This window comes from Podarcis tiliguerta (assembly GCF_965153285.1).
Source record: "Podarcis tiliguerta genome assembly, chromosome: 12".
Taxonomy (NCBI): domain Eukaryota; kingdom Metazoa; phylum Chordata; class Lepidosauria; order Squamata; family Lacertidae; genus Podarcis; species Podarcis tiliguerta.
This window is the reverse complement of record NC_139545.1, coordinates 42,238,398-42,264,709: the sequence shown is the minus strand read 5'-3', so window position 1 is coordinate 42,264,709 and position 26,312 is coordinate 42,238,398. Positions and strand designations below refer to the sequence as shown.

Genomic DNA, 26,312 nt, shown 5'->3' with positions numbered 1-26,312 from the left:
TGAAGCAGATGCCCTCACTAGTAGAGGAAGTTGTGGCATGGGTGTTTGGAGGGATGGTTGCTTAGGCTGGAGCCTTGCCTTGCCTGAGAGATTCTTTCCCATCATGAGCAGCGATGCACCACATATGATGCCAGGGTAGATAAATAACATGAAGCTAATGTTTTCATACATATCTCAGTAATACCTGCAATAATCCATGCAAGATTGGATTTAAATATATTGTTACGAAAGTTGCCCACCATATCCAGTCTCTGCCAAGTAGTAGCAAGACTCCAGAGTTATGTTTCTGTTGGGAATCAAGTTCTTAATAAATATGGTTTATTCCACACATATTTGCACCAGAAGCTTTTGATGCAGGAAGTGCACAGTTTACAGCATTCATGCCTCAAAAGGGGCTTGTCCCTCACAGCAGTGCAGCTTTGGATTCCACTATTGTACATCTCTGTGTCTCTGTCCCAGCCTGCCTTCAGCTAGCCCACCAAGATGGTCCTCCCTTCAGCCCCTGCATGGAGTTCTACCTATTTCCTGCTTTTCTTTCCCAGAACCCCCTTGCCAGGCAACTCCCCCTTTCTGTCTTCTCACCCCCCCCCTCCTACCTGCTATTCCAAGCCTAGTTTTAAAAGGCGACCATTTTCCTGTAACCTATGTCATCTCTCAGCATAACATTGGCAACCTCCTTTACACAGTCCCAAGGATTTCCCTGTGATGGGCCATCAACACCTTTTGTCATGCTTGACAGCTTCTTCTGTCCTGGCCTGGAAAGAGAGCTTAGCCTGTATTTTTTGCAGTGCTTTGCATCTTCCCTTCAATGGCTCCTACCATCATACTAATTTCTAATATTCATTAATTCTAGCAGTTATGGATGCCCTTGTACCCCTAAACTCAAATCTGTAACATCATTATCATCATGTTGCAGAGGTGTGTGGAAAGGTGGAGATGGTTCTTTGGTGTGCTGAGATTTGAACTGGAGACACTGGACTCATAGCTCATGCCATTAACCACTGTGAACACAAAGTGAGGTCTGATGATCTGAGGCCCAGGCATAAAGTTGTCAAAGTAGATAAAGCAGCCTGGGCTCTCCCATATGTTCTGGACTACAACTCCCATCAGTCCCAGCCAGTGCTTGGGCAAAGGCTGAGATAAATGACAGAATAGACCTTGGTTCTGCACCTTTCCCACCCCTTTCTGTTCTCTTCCCATCAGCAAAACTTGCCCTTGCTTTGACACATTTTCTTTATGCAAACCTTTTTGCAGAAGAACCAACAAAAGTGTTTTTAAAGAGGGCTTCTGTGCAATCTTCTCCTCCCCTTTTACCAAAAAACTTTTGTTGGGTTGTTGTTGGTTTTTTTGCAAGTTTATAAAAGGCATTGTATCTTTAGTTAAATATTTGTGTGGCTGACTGTTGATGTCTTGATTTAAATCTGGCTTTTGATATGCTAATTTGCCACTGAATAAAGTCTTTTTCCCATGAAAGTGGTAAGACATGCCAGCACTCTTTTGAGAGTGCAGCCATTAAGCAACAGTGCTGTTGTTTACCCCTCTCTGTAAGCTGCTGCTTACCAGTTCACCTGGAGCGAATGCCTATTCCTCTCCCTAGGTTCCTAAGCTGCCTCTTTCTCTGTGCCTCTTTTTGAAAAGAATAGAGGGGAGAAATCTACTCAGAGCTCGATAGTGTTTAGATATGCATTGTCCCTTGAGAAATGGTTATATTATGTGGTTCAATAAAGAACTAGACATTTGTTATATAAACTTGAAGATACAGTCCTATCTCCCTGGGAAAATAAGTCATGTTAGTCATTTAGGGTAATTTTCACCCTTTGTTTGAAGAAAGTTAAAACAAAGTACAGTTCATTTGTGGGAATACACTTGGCATACAACTTTCAGTCCCTGGATAGTATCTCTTTCTCTTTCCTTTTTAATAGCATTTCAGAATTTTAACATTTTTATTCTTCTTAAATTTGCCTTTGATTCCTTTACATCAGAGGCTTTGAATATTGTTTAATTTACTTTTCAGTGGAACTGTCAGTAGTAATCTGCAATTTTAGGAGGGGGGGGGGGAAACCTGAATAAAACAAATCCTCGATTCACAATTTAAACCTTATTGAGCCTAATTCACTTGCATGGCAAGTTTATTATTCTCCTGCAGCCTGACGTGCCTCCAATGGTAATTGTGTTGACCCTTCTATGCAGTAAATCTCCCTAGTGCTGATCAAACTGGGAAAGATAAGGCTACAATTCAGAACTTCATTAAATATCTCATTTATATTAAAAAGACGATAGCTTTGAACAGAAATAATACTTTATACAGTCTCTCCTCTGATTATGCTTCACCCACTTTGAAGTACTGCAAGTTTTACAAATCCCTCCTGTATCCATCATACTGGTACTATGGGATCCCCTAAATAACATGGCACAATGCCTTTGGGTCGATTGCAGAGATCTATCCTGTAAATACCACATGCACAAGGTCAGACCTTTGTAGTTCACATTAATTAGAAGTTGCTACCCCTTGAGTCCAGTCTCACTCACTGAAGCGGATTAGAATCCCAACTTTATCTATTAGCATGCATAGAAATAGTGGGAACCGACCATCTTGATTTTACCACCCGTGGCTGTTTAGGTGAATAGAGGATCTTGAGGAGGGATAATTAATCTGTATTTAATATCCTTAAGTATGTGGTGAAATATTGTGAGTTAAGAATGCTTGCTAAAATTCCTTTTCCAGAGAAAAACTAAATCAAAGCATCTAATAGTAGATAAAAATGGCTTACAACAAATGATCAAGATGTCAGTGAAGTACCACTAAAACAGATCAAAGAGAGCAGCTCCAAAAACACTTTGGAAGAAGAGGGGTGCCTTCCCCCTTCCCCTGCTCCTGTCATAGCAGCAAGTGGGGGCCAGGAAAAACAGCCCAGGCAGCCTCCCCTTAGGGATTCCTCAAACAAGAAGGTCTTATAAAGGCAGGAGCATGAAAATAAAGAAGGGCCCAGTCAGACTCCCATGGAGAGGGCATTCCACAGTGTGGGTGCCACAACTGAGAAGGATCCATTCCTTATGTGGCGCATCTCAGTCAGTGGGGGAAGGATCAGGCAGGATCTTTAAGGGCTGTCCGTAGAGCCCATTATTTGCAGAGAGTCCAGGGTTTAATCTCCACCATTTCCTTCCTGTAACTTTGGAGAGCCACTGCCTGGCAGTAGGTAGCTAATGGGGCAAGGTAGCTTCCTATGTTGATTGGGTTTGAGGAAGATGTGGTCCTTCAAGTAAATAGATCCCAAACTTCTTAGGACTTTAAAGGTAAGAACCAGCACCTTGAATCGAGCATGGAAATGAACAGGTAGCCAATTACAATTACTAAGGGCCAAAGTAATATGCAAAACCAGGGTAATATGTTCTAGTCCCAGACAACAATTTGGTGCCAGCATTTTGAAGCAAGGTTTCTGGATGCTTTGTAAGAGTAGCCTCACATTGAGCATATCCAGGGCTTTTTTCCATCCAGAACTCACTGGAACTCAGTTCTGGCACCTCTCAGGTGCCTTTATAAGAGAACAAGGGTGAATTCTGGTACCTTTTCCCCCTAGAATGATAGCACTAAACATAAATAACACTGGCCAGGTCCACATTTGCAATGGTTAATGGATAGTTTGTGTTGTGTCACCAAGTAGTACAAATGAGTTAGAATTAAAATATTGGTTAAGAGATCTAAAATCTTACCTCTGCACTGGCCCTTTGTGTGTGGTATATGTAGGCAGCTGAAAAGGGGAAACAGAGGGAGAAGCCACTTTATCGCCTTCCTTTTGCTACATGATACCAAGCATAAATATCTCTCTCCTTCTTACAACTTCTGACTCTTCATAGCATGCTGATTTGTGGCACCCTGCTGGGTGCAAGGGCCTTTGAAAGCCACTACTGTGCCTGCAGGGGGTTTGAAAAAGTGGGACAAAATTCATGTGTAGTGAAGCTGATGAGATTTTGCCTAGACCCTGAAAAGATGAAGCCTCTTACCCTTAGGGTCAGAAGCACTTGAGTGCATATGCAGAACCTGTCTCCCCGCTACCACCAAATGCAAGCGATGTTCCTAATTGCAATCTGTGCAAAAATAATGTTAATTCCAGATCAGCGTTCAGTTCTAAATACGCAGGTTATTTATTTGTGTATGTTCATATTTATGGCTTTGGGCTTTCTGGGTTGAGTGGGGTTGGGGAAACTGTGTAATGATTGCATATGAAAGCAAATGGTTCCAATTTTAGAATGTGGTTAGAAATCACATACCAAATGGAGTTTTGTTTTTTTGTTAAATCCTTTTTTTATTTTGTTTCTGCACCTCTCCACAACTGCTCTGATGGTTCCTGTCCTGACAAGCTGTCAGTCTGCGAAAGAGGTCCAGGCCATCTGCCAGATAATTTTGAAACATACGAGGTTGCTCGCTCGCTCAAGGATATGTGCAGTACAGATAAACCAAAACATGGTGCTTTGTCTTTGCATGTTTCGTGCTGAAAAGGGATGGAGTCTGACAAGGCTCCATAGGAGGTACAGTGTGAAGTGGCACAGAAAGTTGGTCATTAAGCAACACTGTCATTGCAAATTATTGTGGTCCAGGGTGAAGAGTTCTAGCTCATTTGGTGCCCAGCCAGGACCAGGCCTAGAGCAAGTTGTTATTGTTCTCCCATGCTGTTAAATGGACCTTCAGCACTGTTATTTCTCCCCTTTCCATACAGTTGGAATCACCTGGGAGTCCACCAGGCCCAGAACTGCCTATTGAAACAATACTGGATGACAGGGAGCGTAGGATTTCCCATTCACTGTACAGCGGGATAGAGGGCCTCAGTGAATCACCCACCAGGAATGCCGCCCTGAGTAGGATAATGGGTAAGTCAAGCAGACTTGGCTAATTATGTCTTGGGGATCATCTATTTTTCTAGGTTTACAAAGAGGTGGTTGATGCATTATGTATGTGGACAGCATGGAGCTTGAAAATTATAGTGACCAATTTATGCCTTTCCCCTTTCTCCCAAGTTCGACATACAGGCTTCTTAATGCGAGTCAATAAATTGATATAATAAGTCTCGGATCACAGAGCAGGTGGCAGCCACAGGAACATTTTAAAACGTTTTACTCTGTCTGAGGTGGAGAGACATGCTTTATGCCAGTCTATGAGGGCCTGCCTAGTGCAGCTTCATTAAATGTAAAGTCAATGAATGTTATGATTAAGGATGTATCAGTTAAGTTTCTGCATTGATTTTACCTCCTATTTAAGTTCCCGCACAGAAACCAGATAAGCTCATGTGAACCTTATCCAATTTGTGCTTAGTATGACATTTGTTTGGGGACCTTTTTGCTTTTCTGCTTTACATGCCCTAGGTTTAATTTTATGCATCCTTTGTTTGAATTCAGTAGTCAACTCTCTTCATGGCCCCCAGTGGATAATGAGGTTATTAGTACTTGCTCAGTAGCAAGTCATCCCACCCCCCTAACAGATTCAGTTAATAAAGGCTTACTTTGTCACAGGATTGCCTGGGTTTTCCAAGCACCTCAGACTGAGATGTAGTTTATTCAGATTTTAAACCATTTCAAAATGTTTAAAAACATGTAAAACCTGCCATGTTGAAATTCATTTATTGGTAGATTCGTTTGCAGCTTGAAACGGAAACAGAGATGTTAAAATGTCATTTTTCATGCATTGACAGAGTTGTTATGGGCATTCATAGATTGATTTTGGAAATCCTTTTTTGAGTGCCCACAGCAGTGGTGTATCTATTTCTAATTTCATTGTTTAACTTTAGAAAATGAATTCCCTTTTCAAATTGAAGTGCCATAGGAGTCCCACTGGTATGAAGGTTAAATAGATTAAATGGTTAGTATGCACAAGAAGTGTAAGTGAGCTCTTCCCACTTACATATTTGCAGGCTTCATTCCTGCACTCTGAATCACATGCATATATGACTTCAAGCAAATAAACAAGAAGCCAAAGTGCAGGATCTTATTTTGGATTTTAATACTGCCATGTTTCCCTTTTGCTTATCCTGTCTCCTCCCATGGGGTAAAGGCAGCAGGGATATGGGCTAACCTTCATTCCTTCTTAAAGCCATATGAAATGCGCCATTAGTTTTCTGTGGATGAATTCAGTGTTTCTTAATCACTTTCCCACATGGAATGTATTCATTAGCAACAAGCCAAATGGAGAAGACGCTTCTTAAAAGTGCTTAAGTTTATTAAGGCCCGGCAAGTTTTGAAAATACAAATTTCCTTCTTTGTGGCCAATCTGAAAGACTAAGCTTCTCTAGGGCATTTTTGAATCAATTTCCCAGTGTATTTATTAGAGAAACTGATTATGGTGATGTGAGGGGTGCGGGGAGAGATCTGTATTTTTATTTACACACACACACACACACACACACACACACACACACCACTTTATTGTGGTCTATAGACCCAAAATACACAGTACATTTTTTAAATTTACATTGTCACTGTTGTTTTAATTTCATTTTTATATTATTCCCTTGTATTTGTACTTACCTTCACACTGATTTGAAGCCACTTTGTGTCCTTCCTAAAAGAGGCTCCTGAGAGGCCGGAGGGACATTGCTGGAACAACTCTTGGGTTGGGGCAACTGGTTAAAATGTTTTAAAATGTTTTAAACATTCTAATTTTGGTTCTTCTGTTTTGTTTTTGTTGGGTTGATGTTGATTTATTGGTTTGTTTGGTGCTTGTATAGAATATTTTGTTTTGTAATGTTTGATGCTTTGTTGTGTTTTTATATATGTTGTAAGCTGCCCAGAGTGGCTGGGAAAACCCAGCAAGATGGGCAGAATATATATTTTTTTTAAAAAAACATTATTATTATTCTTTCCCAAGTTTAAAACTGTCAGGGCTTTTTAGGAGAACATTGGGAGCTAGGGAAGACAGGGGCCCTCTACGTTCTTTAGGTTTGTGTAATACATTTATATCCCACTGTTCTTATTTATGGCATGCAAGGAAACAGATATAGGGTTCTCAAGTACTCTTCAATCCAGACTCCAAACAAGAGTCGAGATTGATGTATCGTGTCTTCAGGTAAGAACTTGGAAGCATAGAATTCTAGGCTCATTCTTGGAATCCCTGTATCAGTCTCTTCCTCTGCATGGATCTCTGGATGCAAGTGAAATAGCTTGTAGCAGTTTCCTGCCTTGGTTGCTTTTGTTCTCACATCACAAGCAGCAAGCCAGCCTGGTGCTAGGTTAACAGGGAAATTACATCAGGGCAAGGCTGAGAAGTCTTGTGGCAGCGTCCTTTTTCCATTTAAAGCTGCTTGCTCCCTGCCTGCTAGTTTGCTGGTGGTACCACTGTTATAATCCTGCCTGGAGAAATGCTTGGGTGTACAGCGTGGGCCCAGAGCATCCTTAAAACTAATTTGTTGATGAGATTTCTAACCTGCCCTTCACCGTAAATGCTCAGGGCAGGGTTATAACAATATTACATGTCTTGATGTTATAGCCCTAAGGCAAGGCTAGAGAACCTGTGACCCTCATGATGTTGCTGGAGTGCAACTCTCCTCATCGCTGACATTTGATCATAGTGATGGGAGCTAATGGGAGCTGGAATCCAACAGCACCTGAAGGGCCACATGTTCCTTTTCTTTCCCCCAAGTCCTACATTTAGACTTCGCTTTGATGGAGAATGTAGGCTGGATTGGATACGCCAGGCACTCCTGTCTTCCACTGCCTCCCGCAGTTTGGTCAGACTCATGTTTGTAGCTTCAAGAACACTGTCCAACCATCTCGTCCTCTGTCGTCCCCTTCTCCTTGTGCCCTCCATATTTCCCAACATCAGGGTCTTTTCCAGGGAGTCTTCTCTTCTCATGAGGTGGCCAAAGTATTGGAGCCTCAACTTCACGATCTGTCCTTCCAGTGAGCACTCAGGGCTGATTTCCTTAAGAATGGATAGGTTTGATCTTCTTGCAGTCCATGGGACTCTCAAGAGTCTCCTCCAGCACCATAATTCAAAAGCATCAATTCTTCAGCAATCAGCCTTCTTGAAGGGTCAGCTCTCACTTCCATACATCACTACCGGGAAAACCATGGCTTTAACTATACGGACCTTTGTTGGCAAGGTGATGTCTCTGCTTTTTAAGATGCTGTCTAGGTTTGCCATTGCCTTTCTCCCAAGGAGCAGGCGTCTTTTAATTTTGTGACTTCTGTCACCATCTGCAGTGATCATGGAGCCCAAGAAAGTAAAATCTCTCACTGCCTCCATTTCTTCCGCTTCTATTTGCCAGGAGGTGATGGGACCAGTGGTCATGATCTTTGTTTTTTTGATGTTGAGCTTCAAACCAAATTTTCGCTCTCCTCTTTCACCCTCATTAAAAGGTCCTTTAATCCCTCCTTACTTTCTGCCATCAAGGTTGTGTCATCTGCATATCTGAGGTTGTTGATATTTCTTCCGGCTATCTTAATTCCAGCTTGGGATTCATCCAGCCCAGCCTTTTGCATGATGAATTCTGTATATAAGTTAAATAAGCAGGGAGACAATATACAGCCTTGCCGTACTCCTTTCCCAATTTTGAACCAGTCAGTTGTTCCATATCCAGTTCTAACTGTAGCTTCTTGTCCCACATAGAGATTTCTCAGGAGACAGATGAGGTGATCAGGCACTCCCATTTCTTTAAGAACTTGCCATAGTTTGCTGTGGTCGACACAGTCAAAGGCTTTTGCATAGTCAATGAAGCAGAGGTAGATGTCTTTCTGGAACTCTCTAGCTCTATTAGAACTCTATTAGAACTCTCTTGTTCTATTAGTGGAAGGATTTATGCCTGCATGGGGGGGGGGTATTCCTGCTCCCTTCATGCATGTTCCACATCCTCCCCCAAGTTACTCTGAGAGGCTTGAGGGGAAACACTAAAAACTGGGGAAGGGGACATCAGAGAGGGGAGAAAGTTCTGTTCTGGAAGCATAAATCCTTTCATCAATGGAACAAGTTACTTAGCACAACGTTGGATGCAATCTCATAAATTATTTAACAGATTGGCATGGTGCTTCATAGGCTTTACAGGTATAACATAATCCTAGAACATTTCCTTGCACAATAATGAAGGAGTGCTACCTAAGCTGTAACTGTAGAATGATTTCTTCTCTGTAGCAATCCCTCTGATGTTTTCAGAAAGTAAGGATTTTCCCCTAATTATAGAATTCCTTGCTGGATTTGTGTTTCATACTCCTACGTTAATAAGTACATTTAAAAAAAAAAAAAAAAAGACAAGCCCCAAAGCATTTGGTATTGCCACATGCCGAAACTTGCATCAATATATTTTTACCAACTGAATCACAGTAGTGTAAATTTGCCAGTTATTTTCCAAATTTCTGCAATAACTGAGCTTGTAAAGAAGAATGACATAAACAAATATGGAAAATCGATTGAAAAGTTTCCCTCAACCAATTAAAGGTTGAGGGTGTGTAGTTAAGACAGCATTTAGTGTTTCAGTATGCTTAATTTTTAGGATCATTTAAGCGAACTGTAGTAATTCGATTTCAAGCTTAATCAATACACGTGGACTGTATAACTCTGCTCCTAAAAGTCTCAAATATTTTTGGAAGGGTGCATTTCTTGACACTGCTTCTAGATTAATGAACAGTTTTGCAAAGCTTATGTTGCTTGAAGTTGTGGTATCGAATGAAAATCACTACATCTTGCCACTGTGTTAGGCTGAATGTTGGACTGCTTTATGTTTAACTGATTTCTATCCTGCCTTTAGGGACGCAGGTGGCGCTGTGGGTAAAACCTTAGTGCCTAGGACTTGCTGATCGTATGGTCAGCGGTTCGAATCCCTGCGGCGGGGTGAGCTCCCGTCTTTCGGTCCCAGCTCCTGCCCACCTAGCAATTTGAAAGCACCCCTAAGTGCAAGTAGGTAAATAGGTACCGCTTTATAGCGGGAAGGTAAACGGCGTTTCCGTGTGCTGTGCTGGTGCCGGCTCGCCAGAGCAGCTTCGTCACGCTGGCCACATGTCCCGGAAGCACTGGCTCCCGGCCTCTTAAGTGAGATGAGAGCACAACCCTAGAGTCGGACACGACTGGCCCGTATGGGCAGGGGTACCTTTACCTTTACCTATCCTGCCTTTAAATACAAATACAGTATAAATGCTACATTCTAGGGCAGCATAGACAGCAATTAGATAAAGATACCCTCTTAATCAATATTAGATGGAACAACCAATGCACAGGAACCATAATAACTACTAGTCGAACTAAAATACAGGCATATAGCAGAGACCACCAGTCCCACCCCCCAATATGTATTTATAGAAAGCGGTTGTATGTTGAGGTCTTGCAAGGTCATTTCCTTCTTACAGGAATTATATGTTGTTATTTAGTTGGATAGTTTCCCCCACCACTTTACTCAGACAAGGTCCATGGGAAATTGCATTGCCGCAAGAGCCTATGAGAGTTCAGTCAACTTTAGCTTTGTTTTTAATCCTTTCTATGACGTGGCCCTTCATGGATCCTCAGTGTAAAGAGACCACACAACAAGCAGTCATGGGAGGGGGGGGATCCCCCTCTTATGTACCAAGTGCATCATTATACCAAACAGTTAGGGTCGCTGTTCTTGTTATATTGTCTGCCTATGCCCATAGCTGATTTTCTTTTTATTCTTGTAATGCAGAGAATTGCTGTATTGACATATGAGGTTTCCATGTATTATTGGTTTTCTAGTCCACTTTGCTCAGAGTAGAACAGTAGCACTCCAGAGTTTTAAGAAGAGGTCTTTCCCAATTATGGTACACCTCAGCTGAATGTACTCGTGGCTGGGATCTCCCTTATCCAACACATGGCTATACCAGGTTATTGCTCATGTACAATATAAAATCAGAGATGTCAAAGATCACCCGCTTGACCTTTGTAGTCAGCAACTACAGCAACCCTGATTGGTGGCATTTGCTTAAAAAACTTGTAACAAATGAGGGTCTATTCTATTGTCAAACATCTTGTATGATCAGGATTTTTTGCCTAATGCAGGGATAGGGAATTGTAGCCCTTCTTAGACTACAATTCCCATTATCCTTAATTGTTGGCCATGATGGCTGGGGTCAACTAGAGCTGTAGTTGCAAATGTAACCAATGTACTCCATCATCTGTTTGAAGATGAATATCATATAGCATCTTAATTATCTCTTCTGCAGGTTTGACATAGCCAACTCAGAACTTTGTTTTCCCAATCTCCTCTGGACACGTTCCAGTTTGTCAATAACCTTCTTAAACTGTGGTGTCCAGCAAAGGACACGGTACTCGAGATGAAGTTTGAACAAAACAGAATAGAGTAGTACCATTACTTCTCATGGTCTTTGCACTGTTGATGCAGCATGTTACTAGTTAGAAATAATAGCCATTTTTTTTCATTGGTGCATTGTGTCTGGCATAAATCTGAAGGGTCATCTGCTTCTCTCTCCCATTCCTCTCCCACACACCTGCAGTAAAATAAATGTATTTTCTTTTACATTTCAGTGCAACTACTAAAATGTCATCATTCATTCTTGCTGAAATATTAAGAAGTGCAGAGAAAACTTAGACATGCCACTGAATTGCTTTTGCCTCTCAACCTTGGAGGCTTCATCTAAAAAATGCCATAAGGTTATACTGTTTCGCATTCAGCTCTTTGGAGACATTATTAGTCACAGAGTTAACAATCTTGTAGGCATTATGTTTGGAGAGGAGTGCATTACTAGGCTCAACATTAACCTGTCCATCAAAGAAGCTTTTGCTGGGCAAAGAATTAGCTGCTATGCAAACTTGAACACATTCATTTCAGTTTGACAATGATGGGTCTACGTGTAGTAAAGTTCTTTTTCGTCTAACTTTCCCTGCCTCCCTCCACCCTCCCCCCAAAAAAACTTTTAAAAAGAATTGGATCTCTCTTTGACTCTATTTTTAAGTTGTTCATTTCTCACAGCTGAAATGACCGGGGCTAGGAATGTTATTCTTTGAATGAATATATATGGAATGAATACAGATGATGCTTTGCCATATAGACACCATGCCCTACAGAGATGAAAGTCTATAGAACAGGGATGGAATACCTTTTGACCTCCATATGCTGTTAAACTCCAGTTCCCATGTGCCCCACTCAGCAGTGCCCAATAGTTAAGAATGCTGGGCGTCTTATATGGTCCCCTGGAGGGTCTACATATTTCTCATCCATTTCCACAAAGTAAAACAGAACCTCGTTCTTTGCCTCCTCACATGGCATGCACAGTCACTCAACATACCAAGCCATTATGCAGAATATGATGTCTGTGCCTCACATATTAATATCTAGCTCCTCCCCCATCTCTGTTTAGTTCATCTCTGTAAAGGTAAACGTAAAGGTACCCCTGACCATTAAGTCCATTCACGGACGACTCTGGGGTTGAGCATTCATCTTGCTCTTTAGGCCGAGGGAGCCAGCGTTTGTCCGCAGACAGCTTCTGGGTCATGTGGCCAGCATGACTAAGCCACTTCTGGCGAAACCAGAGCAGCGCATGGAAATCCCATTTACCTTCCTGCTGGAGCGTTACCTATTTCTCTGCTTGCACTTTGATATGCTTTTGAACTGCTAGGTGGGCAGGAGCTGGGACCGAACACTAGCTGCACTCAAATGTGTTGTAGCATGCAGACTTGGAGACTGAGTTACAAATGAGGAAGTCCCTAGTTCAGTTTTTTCTCTGACATGAATTCACTAGGTGGCCTTATGAAAACTTTTTTTCTCTCTGTAAGTTCCAACACTCCCACCACTACCAATCTTTAATAAGGGATTAAGAAACTGTATTTCTGGCATTTTGTTCCGTGTTGTGGTATGGTTGTTGATGAAGTAGTCTGCAACCTGTGAAGACTTACAACAGTATAAATAGGTTCCTTTTGAAGATGCCTCATGGCTCTTGGTTTGTAAATTGCTCTGTAAATTGTGACAAATAGCATAGTGTTTGTGTTGAGTGCTCAGTATGTTTAGTTCTCTTCCACTTCCCATTTTGTGCAGGTAAATACCAGCTATCTCCGACAGTCAACATGCCGCAGGATGACATGGTCATTATAGAAGATGATAGATTACCAGTACTACCTCCACATCTCTCAGACCAATCATCTTCCAGTTCCCATGATGATGTGGGCTTTGCAACAGCAGATGGTGGAGCCTGGAGCAAACCAACAATTAATGAGTCAACAGAATGGTAAGGCTCATGGCCACACAAACCATTACTTCTACTTATCAACAGTTCATGTGCTTTTCACACCTGCATCTTTCAGCACAGAGAGGAGCAGAATGATAGGCTTATTGTCGAAAGAAGACTTCCCAGCCCTCTTCCTGAGTTGCTTGTTCCTATCTAGGAAGCAGAGCAGAAGAGAATTATGAGAAAGTTTCACTTGGCCAAGGTTTAAGTTAATGCTCAATTGTATCTGGGCTGTCAAAGATGCTTGTGTATCTTGAACCACAGCCCCCCCCCCTTACTGCATAGCAATATACTTATGAAAGTGAGGAGCATTGTAAAAGCAGTTAGTGGCATCCACAAACTGAGATCTACTTTGGAAGTCCTTCTTCAGGTATCCTCTACCTTTGGGTGCTAAGGAGTGGTTAAGAGAGAGAGAGCTCATTTTCTGTGATAACCTCAAAACTTCAATTACTTTCATTTTGCTACATAGTGATGTTCTACATGGATTTTTAGATGGGCTGTTTTTCATTATTATTAAATATTTCTTAGTTTACAAAAATACGTGTGATGTCTCTTTTTCAAGTTATGTTTTCTACAGATCAGTTTCATTTGTTGTGATACATTAGTGTTGCATGCATTCCACACCTCAAAATATCCGCAAATCTGGGGACTATGATGATCAAGTTGCACTGATACACATTGTGTGTATATATCAGGGGCGGGGGATAGGTGTTACTATGGCTTTGGGTTGTTTACTGTCTTCTGCAGGATAAATATTGCATAATTTTTGTGTAGTGCTATCTGTACTAATCCAAGAGAATGACATTAATTTGTAAGCCTTGTAATTATGTTCAGCAATAAGCAAAATAAAAGACCTCTCTGTGGAACCCCCTGCTAGGGTGGTGGCAATAATTAACACAAGCAGGTTGAAATATGAGAATTTTTCTGAGTCCCACATTCTCCTGGGTATAGTATAACTGTGTCAGCAATATCTTAATAAGAATTAGCACCAGCAAGTATCTCTTTGTTTGGATTTGCATAAGTCAGCTATTTATTATCTATATCTATATCAGTGTGGATTAGTATTAAGTGGCATTTGCTCATACCCCGTCTAAAGAAACTGTCTATTTGCTGTCTTAAAAGCAGCTTCTTTCTTTTTGTCTTTTGCTGATGACTTTTGGTTTTTTCCTTCTGAATGTTGAACCTGCCCATTTGAAAGAGGCACAACTGCAATTTCAATCCTGCAAACACCCATCATTGCATTCACATGGGAAATACATTAAAAGCTAAAAATTTGTGATGGGGTTGGGGGGGTCGGATCACGAAAAGCATGCAAAATTGCATGTAATAGATTGTATTAGCATGGATTTTTCCACTTGAGTGTGGCAAGAAAACCTCAGCAGAATGTAAACAAACACACACATCTTTGACATTTAGGAATGCAGAATATTTTCCTCCTCACATGTTTCCCTGACACAGGAAGAAAGAGTGAAGCGCTATTAGCTGTCATTAAATTTCTTATGGAACCACCTTTAATGCCTTTTCTCTCAGAGGCAGAGATGCAATTATGAAAAGGGGCAGATCAGTTTGGAGTCTTACTTGTGTTGATTGCATTATATTTGTTAAAAAATAAACCCAGTGAAATTAAATAAACAGCAGTTGAGTGGATTTTTGTATTAATTTCCTGCTGCTAATGGACAAGGGAAGGCTTGTAAAACAAAGGTGTATTCTGTGAGTTTGCTGCAAGGCACCAAGGGGTGAAGTTAAGAATATGGATGAAGGGTTATCCAAACAAGAATGGCAGCTGTTCTGAATCACAGCACAAAATGTAAGCTTTTTCCAGCCTGACAATATCTCCCTAATCCTTGATGAAAATGTTATGAAAACAAAGGGACAATGAGACAGGATTAATAAGTGGAATTTTAATAACATTGAGGGTCACAATACGGTTACATTCTTTAAAGAGTCAACTGTCGTTCCAGAAGCTTTAGTTGTTATAATACGCTTTGCTGCTTGTTGGTTTTATAAATTACAATAATAATAGACAGAAAGTGACTTTAGCATCAATTTGAAATATTAAGAACCACTATTTGGCAATTTTACTTAGCTATACTCACTGACTTTTGTGCTTTTTTAGTTCCTGCAACAAACCTCTGTTCAAATTGTTACCATTTGAAGTGTGTTTTGCTTGATAAAATACACTACTTCTCATCAGTTGTGTAATACATTTTCACTGTATCCTGGGCATAAAATTCATTGTGTAACATCTGTGATAAACAAAGCACTGAATATTTTATTAGTTTTAGAAATAGATAACTGAATAATTATTTATAAAGTCCAGATTACTTTGCATAGTGGAAGCCGTTTCACTACAGTTTCACTGTACCGCTGTGTAATACAGTGGTTGCCAACCTTTTGGGTCTGATGGCACATTGGAAAATTTGAGAAGGTGCTGCTTTCAAAGGTGTAGCCTAACGCAAAAAAACTGCCACCATGAGGGTGCCCTAACACAAAATGGTCTCTGCCTTGCCTCCAAGAGAGCAGAAAAAAGAACATAATATGGTTCAAATATGGAAAAATCTATTGGTTTTGCTTGTTAACATTTTTTAAAAAAACTTTTTATTTTGCAGATACTGCTAAATCTTGGTTGTTACATTGTGTTTGTTTTTTTTTTGCTGGTGTGTTGCTGTAGATTATAGCTAGAAAATAAAAGATGATTGAATCCAGGAGTAATTTTTAATTACGCATGCATAGTCACAAATAAAAGACCTGGGAGGCTGCCAAGTTTGTTTTTTAACTATCTCAGCAGCAGATATGATTGAATAATTAAAAACACAACCTTTGTCCAGTGACTCTCTCTAAGCCCAGCCTGTTGAATTCATAATATAGGGTGGCTGTGAGGATTTTTAAAAAGCAATGGCACAGACCCCTATAAGCCATCCTGAGCAATATGGAGGAAGGGTGGGGTGGGAATTTGCTAATAAGCAAACCAACCATATTTATATCCCACTTTTTCCTCTAACGACCATATATGGGTTTTTTTACAAACCCATTTTTATTTTGCTGGTGGATAGACTTGTCCAAGGCTCCTCCAGCAAACCAAATACTGTAGGTCTCTTGATACCAATTATTCCTTCATTTGTTCCACTTCCTCTTTGGCCACAGTTCTGTGAAGAGTGCAATGGATGCTGCATTTGATTATTGTGTTTCACCTACCTATTTAGAAGGGGAGAAATTTAATTTTAAACCAATATCTGATTAATACATACAACTTAGGCAAGATGGCTACATGAGCGTGATCTCATCCTTGTGCTGCATACTAATGTAGAGTAATGATTTAGGAGAGAAGAACACAAAGTTACATACATACATCATTTAATTTGTATGTCATCTTTCCATAGTTAAAGCCATGCTAAAGGTGGCTGATAACATGAAAAAAATACATAATTACAAATATAACAACAGTATCCATCATCAATAAATAAAACACAACCAAAATGCAGTACAGTAATCACAGTAAGATCTGAAAATATCAAAAATTTATATCAATAACAGCAACAACTCCCACCCCAACAAAAAAACAAAACTCCTAAACCATACTCCAACCCAAGAGTTTGTTCAGCAGCCTCAGCTTTTGGAGCTAGAGTCAGTCAGGGCAGCACCCTCTCACATCAGATGGGAAAAGGCCTGCAAGGCAGGGAGCAGGTCTTCCAGGACTCAAACCATGATGATCCCACACCAGCAGTGCCAGGCCCCACAGCACTGGGCCATTGCTGCTTTATAACATGATCCATTCATGTGGTTCCTCATTGCAAAAATTACTGCTGCATTGTTGGAACCAGAAAAAGAGAAAGGGACGAAGCATTAAACCAGGGCAGTGGCGTAGCGTGGGTTGTCAGCACCCAGGGCAAGGCAAGTAATTTGCGCCCCCCCCGCTGCACTGTCCCTCCCCCAGATAGTCACTCGCTCTCCGCACCACACCACACGCCTGGCACCCTCCCCTCCACAGTGAGCGGTGACCCGGTGGCTCGGATCGGATTCGCACAGCCAGCACTGCAGTGAGAGAGAGTGAGTGAGCGCGCCCCCTCAGATGTTGCGCCCGGTGCGGCCGGCCCCCCCCTGCACCCCCCACGCTACGCCACTGAACCAGGGATAGACTCCCATCTGCCTGGCCAGTATGGCCAGTGGTTAGGAATGATGGGACAATGCTACCCCCCACTGTAAAAATAAATAGAAACGTTTTTGTTTGCGTAATATGCCCTTTGAATTTTGACTTATTCACTGTCCTAGTAACTTGTTGCAGTGTTTCATTTATTATGTTTTATCAGACTATAGATATATTGTGTATATTGCACATAATAAAATCTCATTTTCCCCCTCTGGGTCCCAGCAATGTGGGCGTTCCTCTCTCTCTTTCTTTTCATCTTTTCTACATTCCACATCTTTCTTTTCTGCTCATTGGGAACAGCCCCTGTGGGTGTGATAGTTACACTGCAATGATGCACATGAAGCAGGCCATTCACATGAATTTTCCAGAGTTACGTACATAGTTATTTATTTCCACAGCATGAATACCCCTGTGGAAGCTTGGACCACATAGTGTGGAGGTTGCTTGAAGTGGATTTCCCAGCTGTTCTTTCCATAGAGCCCCATTGCAAATATGCTTGTCACTTGATTTTTTTTCTTCATGATATAGAACATTATAAGTTGCTATTTTTCAAAAATTGTTGCTGGCTGATACTTTACGTAAACATTTTATTACACAACTATGATAGGTGTGTGCTTCGTATGCTTTAATTTCCCCCTTTCCCTTACAGCACTCTGAGTCCAGATGTTGATCCAGCGCTTGCCTTCCAGCGAGAGGGTTTTGGACGCCAGAGCATGTCAGAAAAGCGCACTAAGCAATTTTCAGATGCCAGCCAGTTGGACTTTGTTAAAACACGGAAATCCAAAAGCATGGACTTAGGTATTAAATTTTGACTTCTTTCTTTTCTACCCCTCCCCCCATGTTGTATTTCAACATGTTTCTTCAGGTTGCAATTATACTGTTTGTTTTTCATGTTGCAGTTATATTATTTGTTATGCCAAACATTTGATTTGTCCGTGCAGCTGGATTCAATATGTGGCATGAAGAAGTCTTGATATGGTCTGATCCAAGAGCATTATGTGTGTCTATGCAATTTAAATGTTTATATATTTCAAACATTATGCTTATGCAGATGCATGTTATATACAATGGTTCAGGATACGTGAATGTGTGAGTGCATATGATGAGGTACTTTTCAGGAGACAGAAAAGCCAAATAATTCAAGCATTTTAAAATAATTCCTAAACAACTAACGTCTGTTTGGTTTTGGCACTGATAAGGCCTTGTACTTAGGAATGATTGTAACATAACTCCAACCTGCAACATCAGCTCCTGCAATTGGCAAACAATATAAAGCCTCTGGATTTTCCAGGCCTAGGGATTTGGTCAATGGGATCTGGTCCAGTGCACTCTGGACTCCATTTCATGGTCTAGCCTAAGTCCTGGTTCCACAAGGTCTCAGATCCATATTCAAACATCAGTGGGGCTTTGAGTTGTAGAAAGAAAAGAAAAGAAAGAAAATGTGTCTGGTTTGGCATCCTCAAATTGATCTTGATTACTCCAGAAAAAAGCAATGTGTAGGATTGCATCCTGAGGGGCATCATATAACGATATTTTTTTACACTGACAAATTCAAGAGCAGTAGGCATGGTAGTCTGCTGCAACAACAACAATGAAGAGCCTTATGGCCTTTTAAAGACTAAAGAATTTATTGTGATGCAAGTTTTCTGAGCCAGAGTTCATTTCCTCAACAGCATGAAGTGGCACATAAGTGGATTGATATTAAAACCATGGAAACTGGAAAACGGGAGGGGGGATTCAGAAAGCCAAAAATGCCAAGACATGAAAGATGCAGTAGCTCATATGTCAAATTACTATGCAGAGCACAATTAAATATTATATTCAATTGGGTGAAGACAAGAATGGCTATGATCCATTCCTGACTAGAGGGCCCGCATAGTAGCATGGTGAATAGGCCTAGCAAGGTGAGTAGTGTAAATGCATACCTAAAGACTGTGTTCAATGAATTTTGTCCACCCCATCAACCTATATGTGGATCATGCCATGTGGCCAGTTGGCTCCACTGTGCAGCTATGTATACAAACACCAATTTACAAAGAAAACAGTATACATGCTTATATGCATGTTCAGCTGTCACCCGGAGCACAATCCACTGACAACAGCCAAGCTCAACCATTGTTTTTTGCTCCCATCCTTCAGAAAGGAATGGACACCTGCAGGATTTACCTTGAGCCTTTTGCAAACTATAATGCCCACCTAGAGAATTGAATAGATACGCTGACAAGGTCAGATAAGGTGTTCAGGAGTTACTTACTACAAGACATATTTTTCAAAGTGCTGACAAAGTGCCAATCAATACAGGAGACAATGGCAGAGGTGTCAGTTGCTATGCAGATGACAAATTAATATATGATCCAGTCAGAGTAGATTCTCATCTAGTGGTTGCTAGTGTTGGGTAGTATAAATAAACACGCAAAGAGAGATTATTAGTTTCTGTAGTGAGGTAGCCATTCCCAGTCTCCTTTGAGATCTAGGTTTGCAAATGTCAGATGTTGCAGGAATTACAACATTGGCCAATATGGAGACAGTGGCTTGTATCCATTTCATTCACTGATCTTAAGGAGCTGCTTCAGTTTGTAGTCTATAAGCAAGTATGGGTCCTTTGGGGACGTTGTGTGTTTGTACTCCCCCTGCTGGACCTGTTATGTGTCTTATGACTACCTGGCCAATCTGCTTCTTATTTTATTTATTTTAGTAAGACTTATAGATTGCTTAATCAGTAAGTTCTGAGAATATATGGAAAAATATGTTTTGTGTGTGTGTGTGTGTGTGTGTGTGTGTGTATGTGTGTGTGTGTGTGTGTGTGTGTGTGTGAAATATATATTGTCATGTGCAGCTGCCAGTTTGTATCTGTCTAAGTTGGTTTTATATGCATACTTTCACTGTATTGTCTAGAAAATAAACCTGCTGCATGGAATGGTCCTGACCAAAGATTTATGGTGTGGACATTTCCTCCCACCCCAAATCCCTTCTCATGATATTTGTATATTTATCCACTTATGCAATCACTTGATGAATTTGATGACCTTTTTATGGTGCCACAGTACTCTTCATTGTGGAAAGCTGATAACATGCCGTGACTGGTAAAATTTGATACGTAGCAACTCTCACTGAAGCACAAGTTAATAGTAGCAAGATACCTGCTCTTTAGAAAATCAGAACAGGATACCATTTAATCAGTAATGGGATACATATGAGCAGCATTATTTTCATATTTAATCAGCAGTTGTGGGAATGGATCATGTAAGGAACTATATTCTAGAATCTGAGAACATTTGATAAATGCTTCTTTTGGGTAGCATATAATAAAGTGCCATCCCCATTTTATTTGTATGATGTATCTCAGAAGGGTTAATATTTCTGTAAGTAAAGGAGTGCCATGATGAAACTTGTGGTCCTGCAGGGATATTGTTAAATGAAGGCAAAGAAAATCCATTTATCCACCTTGCCCCCTGTTTAATTGTTATAATCATATGTCTCAAGCATTTCTAACCAAGCCTCTTATGGCTTTCTTTTAAGCAGAAGAAATTTCAATGTATGCAAATACATATTGCTTTTAGAAGAGCCTACGGGGCTTTAAAAACTCAGATCACTGCATTCAGACATGTGTGGCAACTTGTCTCTGCTAGTTGTGTATGCTAGCATGTGAATAACATTGTTTTTGGCTGTGACATGGAAATGACTGACACAACGCATGACGGTTACTAGGTTTGTTGCCGGGCTTTATTTTGCCCCATCAAGATAGTCTGCATAACATTGCTTATTTGCATGAAGAATGATGTTTCCAGTGTCCTCTAACTTTAAAGAGAATATAAACAGTGGATGCATGTGGGATGTGGGCACTAACAGGGCTAACCGTTATACATTTACCTTTTAACAGTAGCTGACGAGACTAAGCTCAGTACAATGGATGACCAGAAAACAGGTAAGAATTGACTGTAGGGTGGTTGCCATAGAAACCTTGGTCAAAGCAGCTTACCACAATTACATAGCTGCCAATCACAGTGCATGGGGAAAATAATATTTCAATAGTTGCATGACTTTTTCTATTGTCACAAATAATTCAGATTATACGGAATATCCTAACGAATGTTCAGTATCATAGAAAAATAACAAGTGTGCCAAAATTACATGTAGATGAGTGAGTCTAGGAACTCAGTCCTCAAAATGTAGTTGTTAAAAGACAATATTAGTCCCTAGAGCTTTTCAACAATACGTTCTTTGGGCTACAGACTTAACAGAGGAAAATGCCGTTAGAAATCCTTGGTATTTATCTACAGGCACTGATAATGCCAGACTTTGAAATTTGCTTTTAACGGCAAAGTTCCATCATCTTGGGTTATGTGCCTAAATGGAACTTCTGCCTTTGCAACAAGTAGGCAATTGCATAATGTGGAGGTGCAGTTTCATACTGTCCATATACTCTCCTAGTTGGATATTAGAACAAAAGACTCTAATAAAGAGATTCATGTGGTATAAGGTATGTATTGCAGGCCTTTTGCTTTTTTCTGTAATGGTCATGATGCCAGCTTCCAAAGAATGAATTTATTACCAATTAAAATAATGCACTAGCTGCAATTATGAGCCTTTATAATTTATTAATGCAAGTTAGCTTTTGACCTTTGGAATGTTGTTTTAATTAGGGTAGATCTAGAGGACACGGTAACATTCCACACACAAAAACAGTAACATTACTTAGCTCTAATTAGGGACAATTCACCTTTTAGTCCTGAAAATATTACTTATTTCTAGCATGACTCATTGAATAGGGCGGCCCATGTACACTGATTATTAATTTTTCTATAGATAATTGGCTCTCTGTTTAATCACATCAGGAAACAGAAACAGTCAACTGGAAAGCTAGATTTAAAAGAACTGGTGGGATGGTAGCATTTGTAAAACAACTGGAGTAGCTTGTAGATCTTAATAAGCGAGAAGGCACAGCCTTGCAATAACTTGCATGCATACATTACATACTGAGATTAGTCTCGTTAAGTGGCATTTATCAATGCATGCAAAGTTTAGATGTGCTTCATTTTATATGACTGGTTGAGCTGTAAAGAGCTAGATTTATATTATTCAGCCCTGTGACTATTGCCTGAGCTGACAGGCATGAGTCAAAATGATGTGATGAAATGGTAATTTAACAAAAAATGAAATTTAGTTTTCTTACTTTTCGATCCTACACATTTTTGCTGCCTTTATGCCTGCAAAGCAGTTACAATGACCCTGTTAATAGTTTAATATTCTAGTTTTATGACATTGAGCTTGTTTGTACATCTACCGTGAACACTTAACATGCCTGAACAGCAAGTTTCTCTTTATAATTCATATCGTACAACACAGACTCCTGGGGTTTGTTTTGTTGTTGTTGTTTACCCACTGTGCTCACAAAACAAACAAACCCACCCACACATCCATGCGTTCTTACCAGCTTTTCTTTGTTTTGGCCTAGATTCACATTTTCACATCCCTCCAGTCTCATCTATTTTAAATCACCCAAAGAAACAGATTGATCAAACATTTGATCAAATCCTTCTTGATTTCCCCTGGTTTTGTATAGTACCCTCTTACTTTGAGCAAGTCAAATCAGGTCCAAACCCCTTGGGTTCAGGATGTTAGCATTCTTTGAATAAGTCTTTGGCACAACCTGTTATAAGTGACCTGACCACTAAAAGGACACCTTATTTCTGGAATTATTTGTAAAAATGCAAAGCGTTCCATGTGGCAACCTCTGTTAACAGCCATGAAAACACACTTGGATTACAGGGCAATGACCCTTAGCCACAAACCATCTGAGCCAACCAAAATAAATATTTGGTTTTTTTACTTAATGCAGAGCAGATTTTTCATATAACCTGTTGTTTTCAGGTTATGAAAAACTGAGATGTTGAATGAATCCATGTTACCAGTTCAGACAAAAAAAACACACCTTAGGTTATTAAAAGTAAATGTTTAATATGTGTGGTAAAACTGATACATATTCACTGAAATATATAAACTTCAAAACAGTGGAACATATGTATGTTGGCAGAATAAACTGGAACATATTTAAAACTACTAGTTGGGTTTTATTGTGTTGGCCTCAAATGGAAAGTAAGATTCTTACTAGGATAGAATCTATTATAATAGTTTTTTAAAAATTATTTTTCTTTATCCAGTTCACTTGGTTTGCCTCATCATTGTCAGTGTTTACAATTTGTTCCAAAGGTCAGAAGTCTATTCAGTAGCAATTGAGCATGGCTCATTTAGTCAACCTTAGCATACAGTAACTATGATGGGCTATTTCCATATTCACCTTGTCATAATGCTAACAATAGCTCTCTGGGAACAAAAAGCCTTATTCAAACACACTATGTTCATTATAGCCATTCATCAGTGGGGGAGTTTTAATGATCTTTTCCAGTAATGGATGTAATTGCAGTTCTAGGTTTTAGGGTCTTGTTCCCCCCGACAGGTCAAAATACTACCCCTTTATTATGTGGACGTATTCACTTATCAACACTGACTATCTAGCTTCACTGAAATTATTGGGACTGTACCAGTGAAATAGTGAAAAAAAGCTTAGAAATCAAGAATCTGAAACGTTTGTTCCCAAACGTCTGCTTGTTCCGCTGATAAAATGTCCTTACGATGCTAATAAGACACCATAGCTAAAAATGATCTGTGATTAATGATTGTATAAATGCACTCAAGTCATTAACCTTAGAAGAACTGCATAGCTGGCCATAGCCAATTCTTAAGACTCCAGGGCTGATATGCTGATTTCGGTCAACTGGTGAGACATGTAGTTTCCCACTTCTGCACAAATTCCCCTTAAACCCTCTACCTGGGTTACATCCATCTGACTGTTGTTGATCCCAGCTAGGCTGAACATGAGGAATCATCTAAACACCATTTTGAAATACAGTGGTACCTCAAGATGTGAACGGGATCCGTTCCAGAGACCCGTTCTCATCCTGAAGTGAACGCAAGCCGTGACTGCGCGTCTGCACGTGCGCGGGTCGCAATTCGCCGCTTCCGCGCATGCTTGTGATGTCATTTTGACCGTCTGCGCACGCGCGAGTGGCGAAACCTGGAAGTAATGTGCTCAGTTACTTCCGGGTCGCCACAGAGCGCAATCCAAAAGTGCTCAACCTGAAGCATATTCAACCCGAGGTATGACTGTATCTGTTTAACTGGAGTTTTGGAGCGCTTATGGAAAGCTTATGAAAAGGACTACCATTTCCGGTTCAGACATAACTCTAAGCCAGGGATCAAGGTTTGTTTTCTCCAGTGGTAGCAGAAAGGACAAAGTGGCCCAGATCAGCACATTCATAGTGATTGTTGTGAAAACAAGGCCATTATCTCAAGGCAATGTTAGCAGTTCAGAAAACTCTATTAAAATAGGAATTCAACCTGATTCTCTCAGTTTTAGCATTGTGATTATTATAAAGTGCACTCAACATTATGAATTATTGTTATTTGAGCCAGAACATTGTAGCTACGAATAACATTATTCACATTAATTATATGTTATGCATTTTATGCTCATATTATTGGCAACATCATCACTATTAAGCATTCTCTAATTCAGTAATATATTTCAGAAGAAAAGAATGAGCCTGTGCTAACCTATTCAGATGAGGCATTGAATTAAAAAGGGACCTTTGTAATCAGGGATACAAAGTGAAACGGTGAATGTATGTGTTGTGAATTTTGAGAAGAAATGGTTGAAAGGCTGAATTTGACTCTGTTTGTTAGAGTATTCTGAACCATTGCAAGACTTGTGAACAATCCATATGACTCCTGCCTGCTTCAGTGGGTTTTGTCTTGGGAGGCCTTTCCCAGGGGATTGTGCTCCTTTTCAAAAGCCCCTTAAGATGCAATCACATTCAATTTACTATGGAAAAAAGTCCCAATCCTGAAAAAAGTTAGTCATCTTTTGAATCCCATTGAAACCAATGGCTTAACTTACAACACAATGTTATATTTGTCTGTGAAAGAGTAAGCCTACTTGACTTTAATTAGACTTATTCCCAAACAAGAGTATACAGGATTGCAGCCTTAGTTGTGTCTTCAACCAAGCCCTGAGTTTTGAGAACCCTTTCCTTGCAGTGATGGTACCAGTGAAACTGAACTGTTAACACAGAAATTGGCTTTTATCATCGTGGTACATGTTCTGCTTATGTAGGGTTATTTCAGTCTTTCAGTGTCTGCAAACTGTCCACAGTTATGTTGATGGCCACCCAAGTTCAATAAATATCCTTACCATTTCTGCAATCCATTATTAGTTTTACAGTACTCTGGGAACATTAGGTCATATCCCATCATGCTTTTCCTTTGGGATAGTGCAACTTACATAAATATTGTTCTCACAGTGAGCCGTACTGGGTAGCAGGAAATGGGGCCTTTTCTTCAGGGTCCCTTATGAGCATAAATGGGTACGTAATGTAACTACTGTTTACAAAGGAGCATGGAGCCACTTGGTAATTAGAAAAAGATTGATGTGCATTTCATTTAAAATATATATTGAAATGCTGAAACTGAGGGAACTTAAAGTTGCCACATAATAGGATAATGTTTTTACTCCCATTGGTTTAAGGAATAAATCTATTCAGCAGCTGCTTTATTCATGACTGCTTATCCTTTGCACTTTCAAAAAGTTCACCAACTTTTTTTGTGTCGCTGTCTCTCAGATTGAATTTGTGTAGACTTAAACGTTGAAAAATAAACCACTCATCAAACTAAATATGAGGGTTATATAACTGCAGTTAGCGATATAGTTTTATATAACGATAGCTACGTTGATGTAAAATGCAGGGTAGTTACCTACAGTGAAGATTTCTCTTAACACATTGACATCTGAAATAGTCCTCTGGAAAAAATAATAATGTGCAATCTTCGCACCAGACATTTCTTTGCAAGCATAAGCTAAGGATTGTTTATGCAGCTGGGAAGAACTGAACCTTCCTTTTCCTTTCTTGCTCATCCCACCAGCTGGCCTTTCTCTCCA

General features: G+C 40.2%; 1 protein-coding gene across 8 annotated transcripts in view; it reads left to right on the top strand.

Annotated features, from left to right (window-relative positions):
- PARD3 (par-3 family cell polarity regulator) overlaps window positions 1–26,312 on the top strand; it is a 556,151-nt gene that overhangs the window by 377,980 nt on the left and 151,859 nt on the right. For 4 of the 8 annotated variants that reach the window (XM_083406075.1, XM_083406071.1, XM_083406073.1 and 1 more), the window contains 4 exons: window positions 4,716–4,866; window positions 12,981–13,170; window positions 17,967–18,115; window positions 21,198–21,242. In XM_083406075.1, coding sequence (XP_083262201.1) covers window positions 4,716–4,866; window positions 12,981–13,170; window positions 17,967–18,115; window positions 21,198–21,242 — 535 coding nt within the window. The remainder of the gene's footprint in view (window positions 1–4,715; window positions 4,867–12,980; window positions 13,171–17,966; window positions 18,116–21,197; window positions 21,243–26,312) is intronic. The other 4 variants (XM_083406076.1, XM_083406072.1, XM_083406074.1 and 1 more) reach the window with 1 other exon arrangement.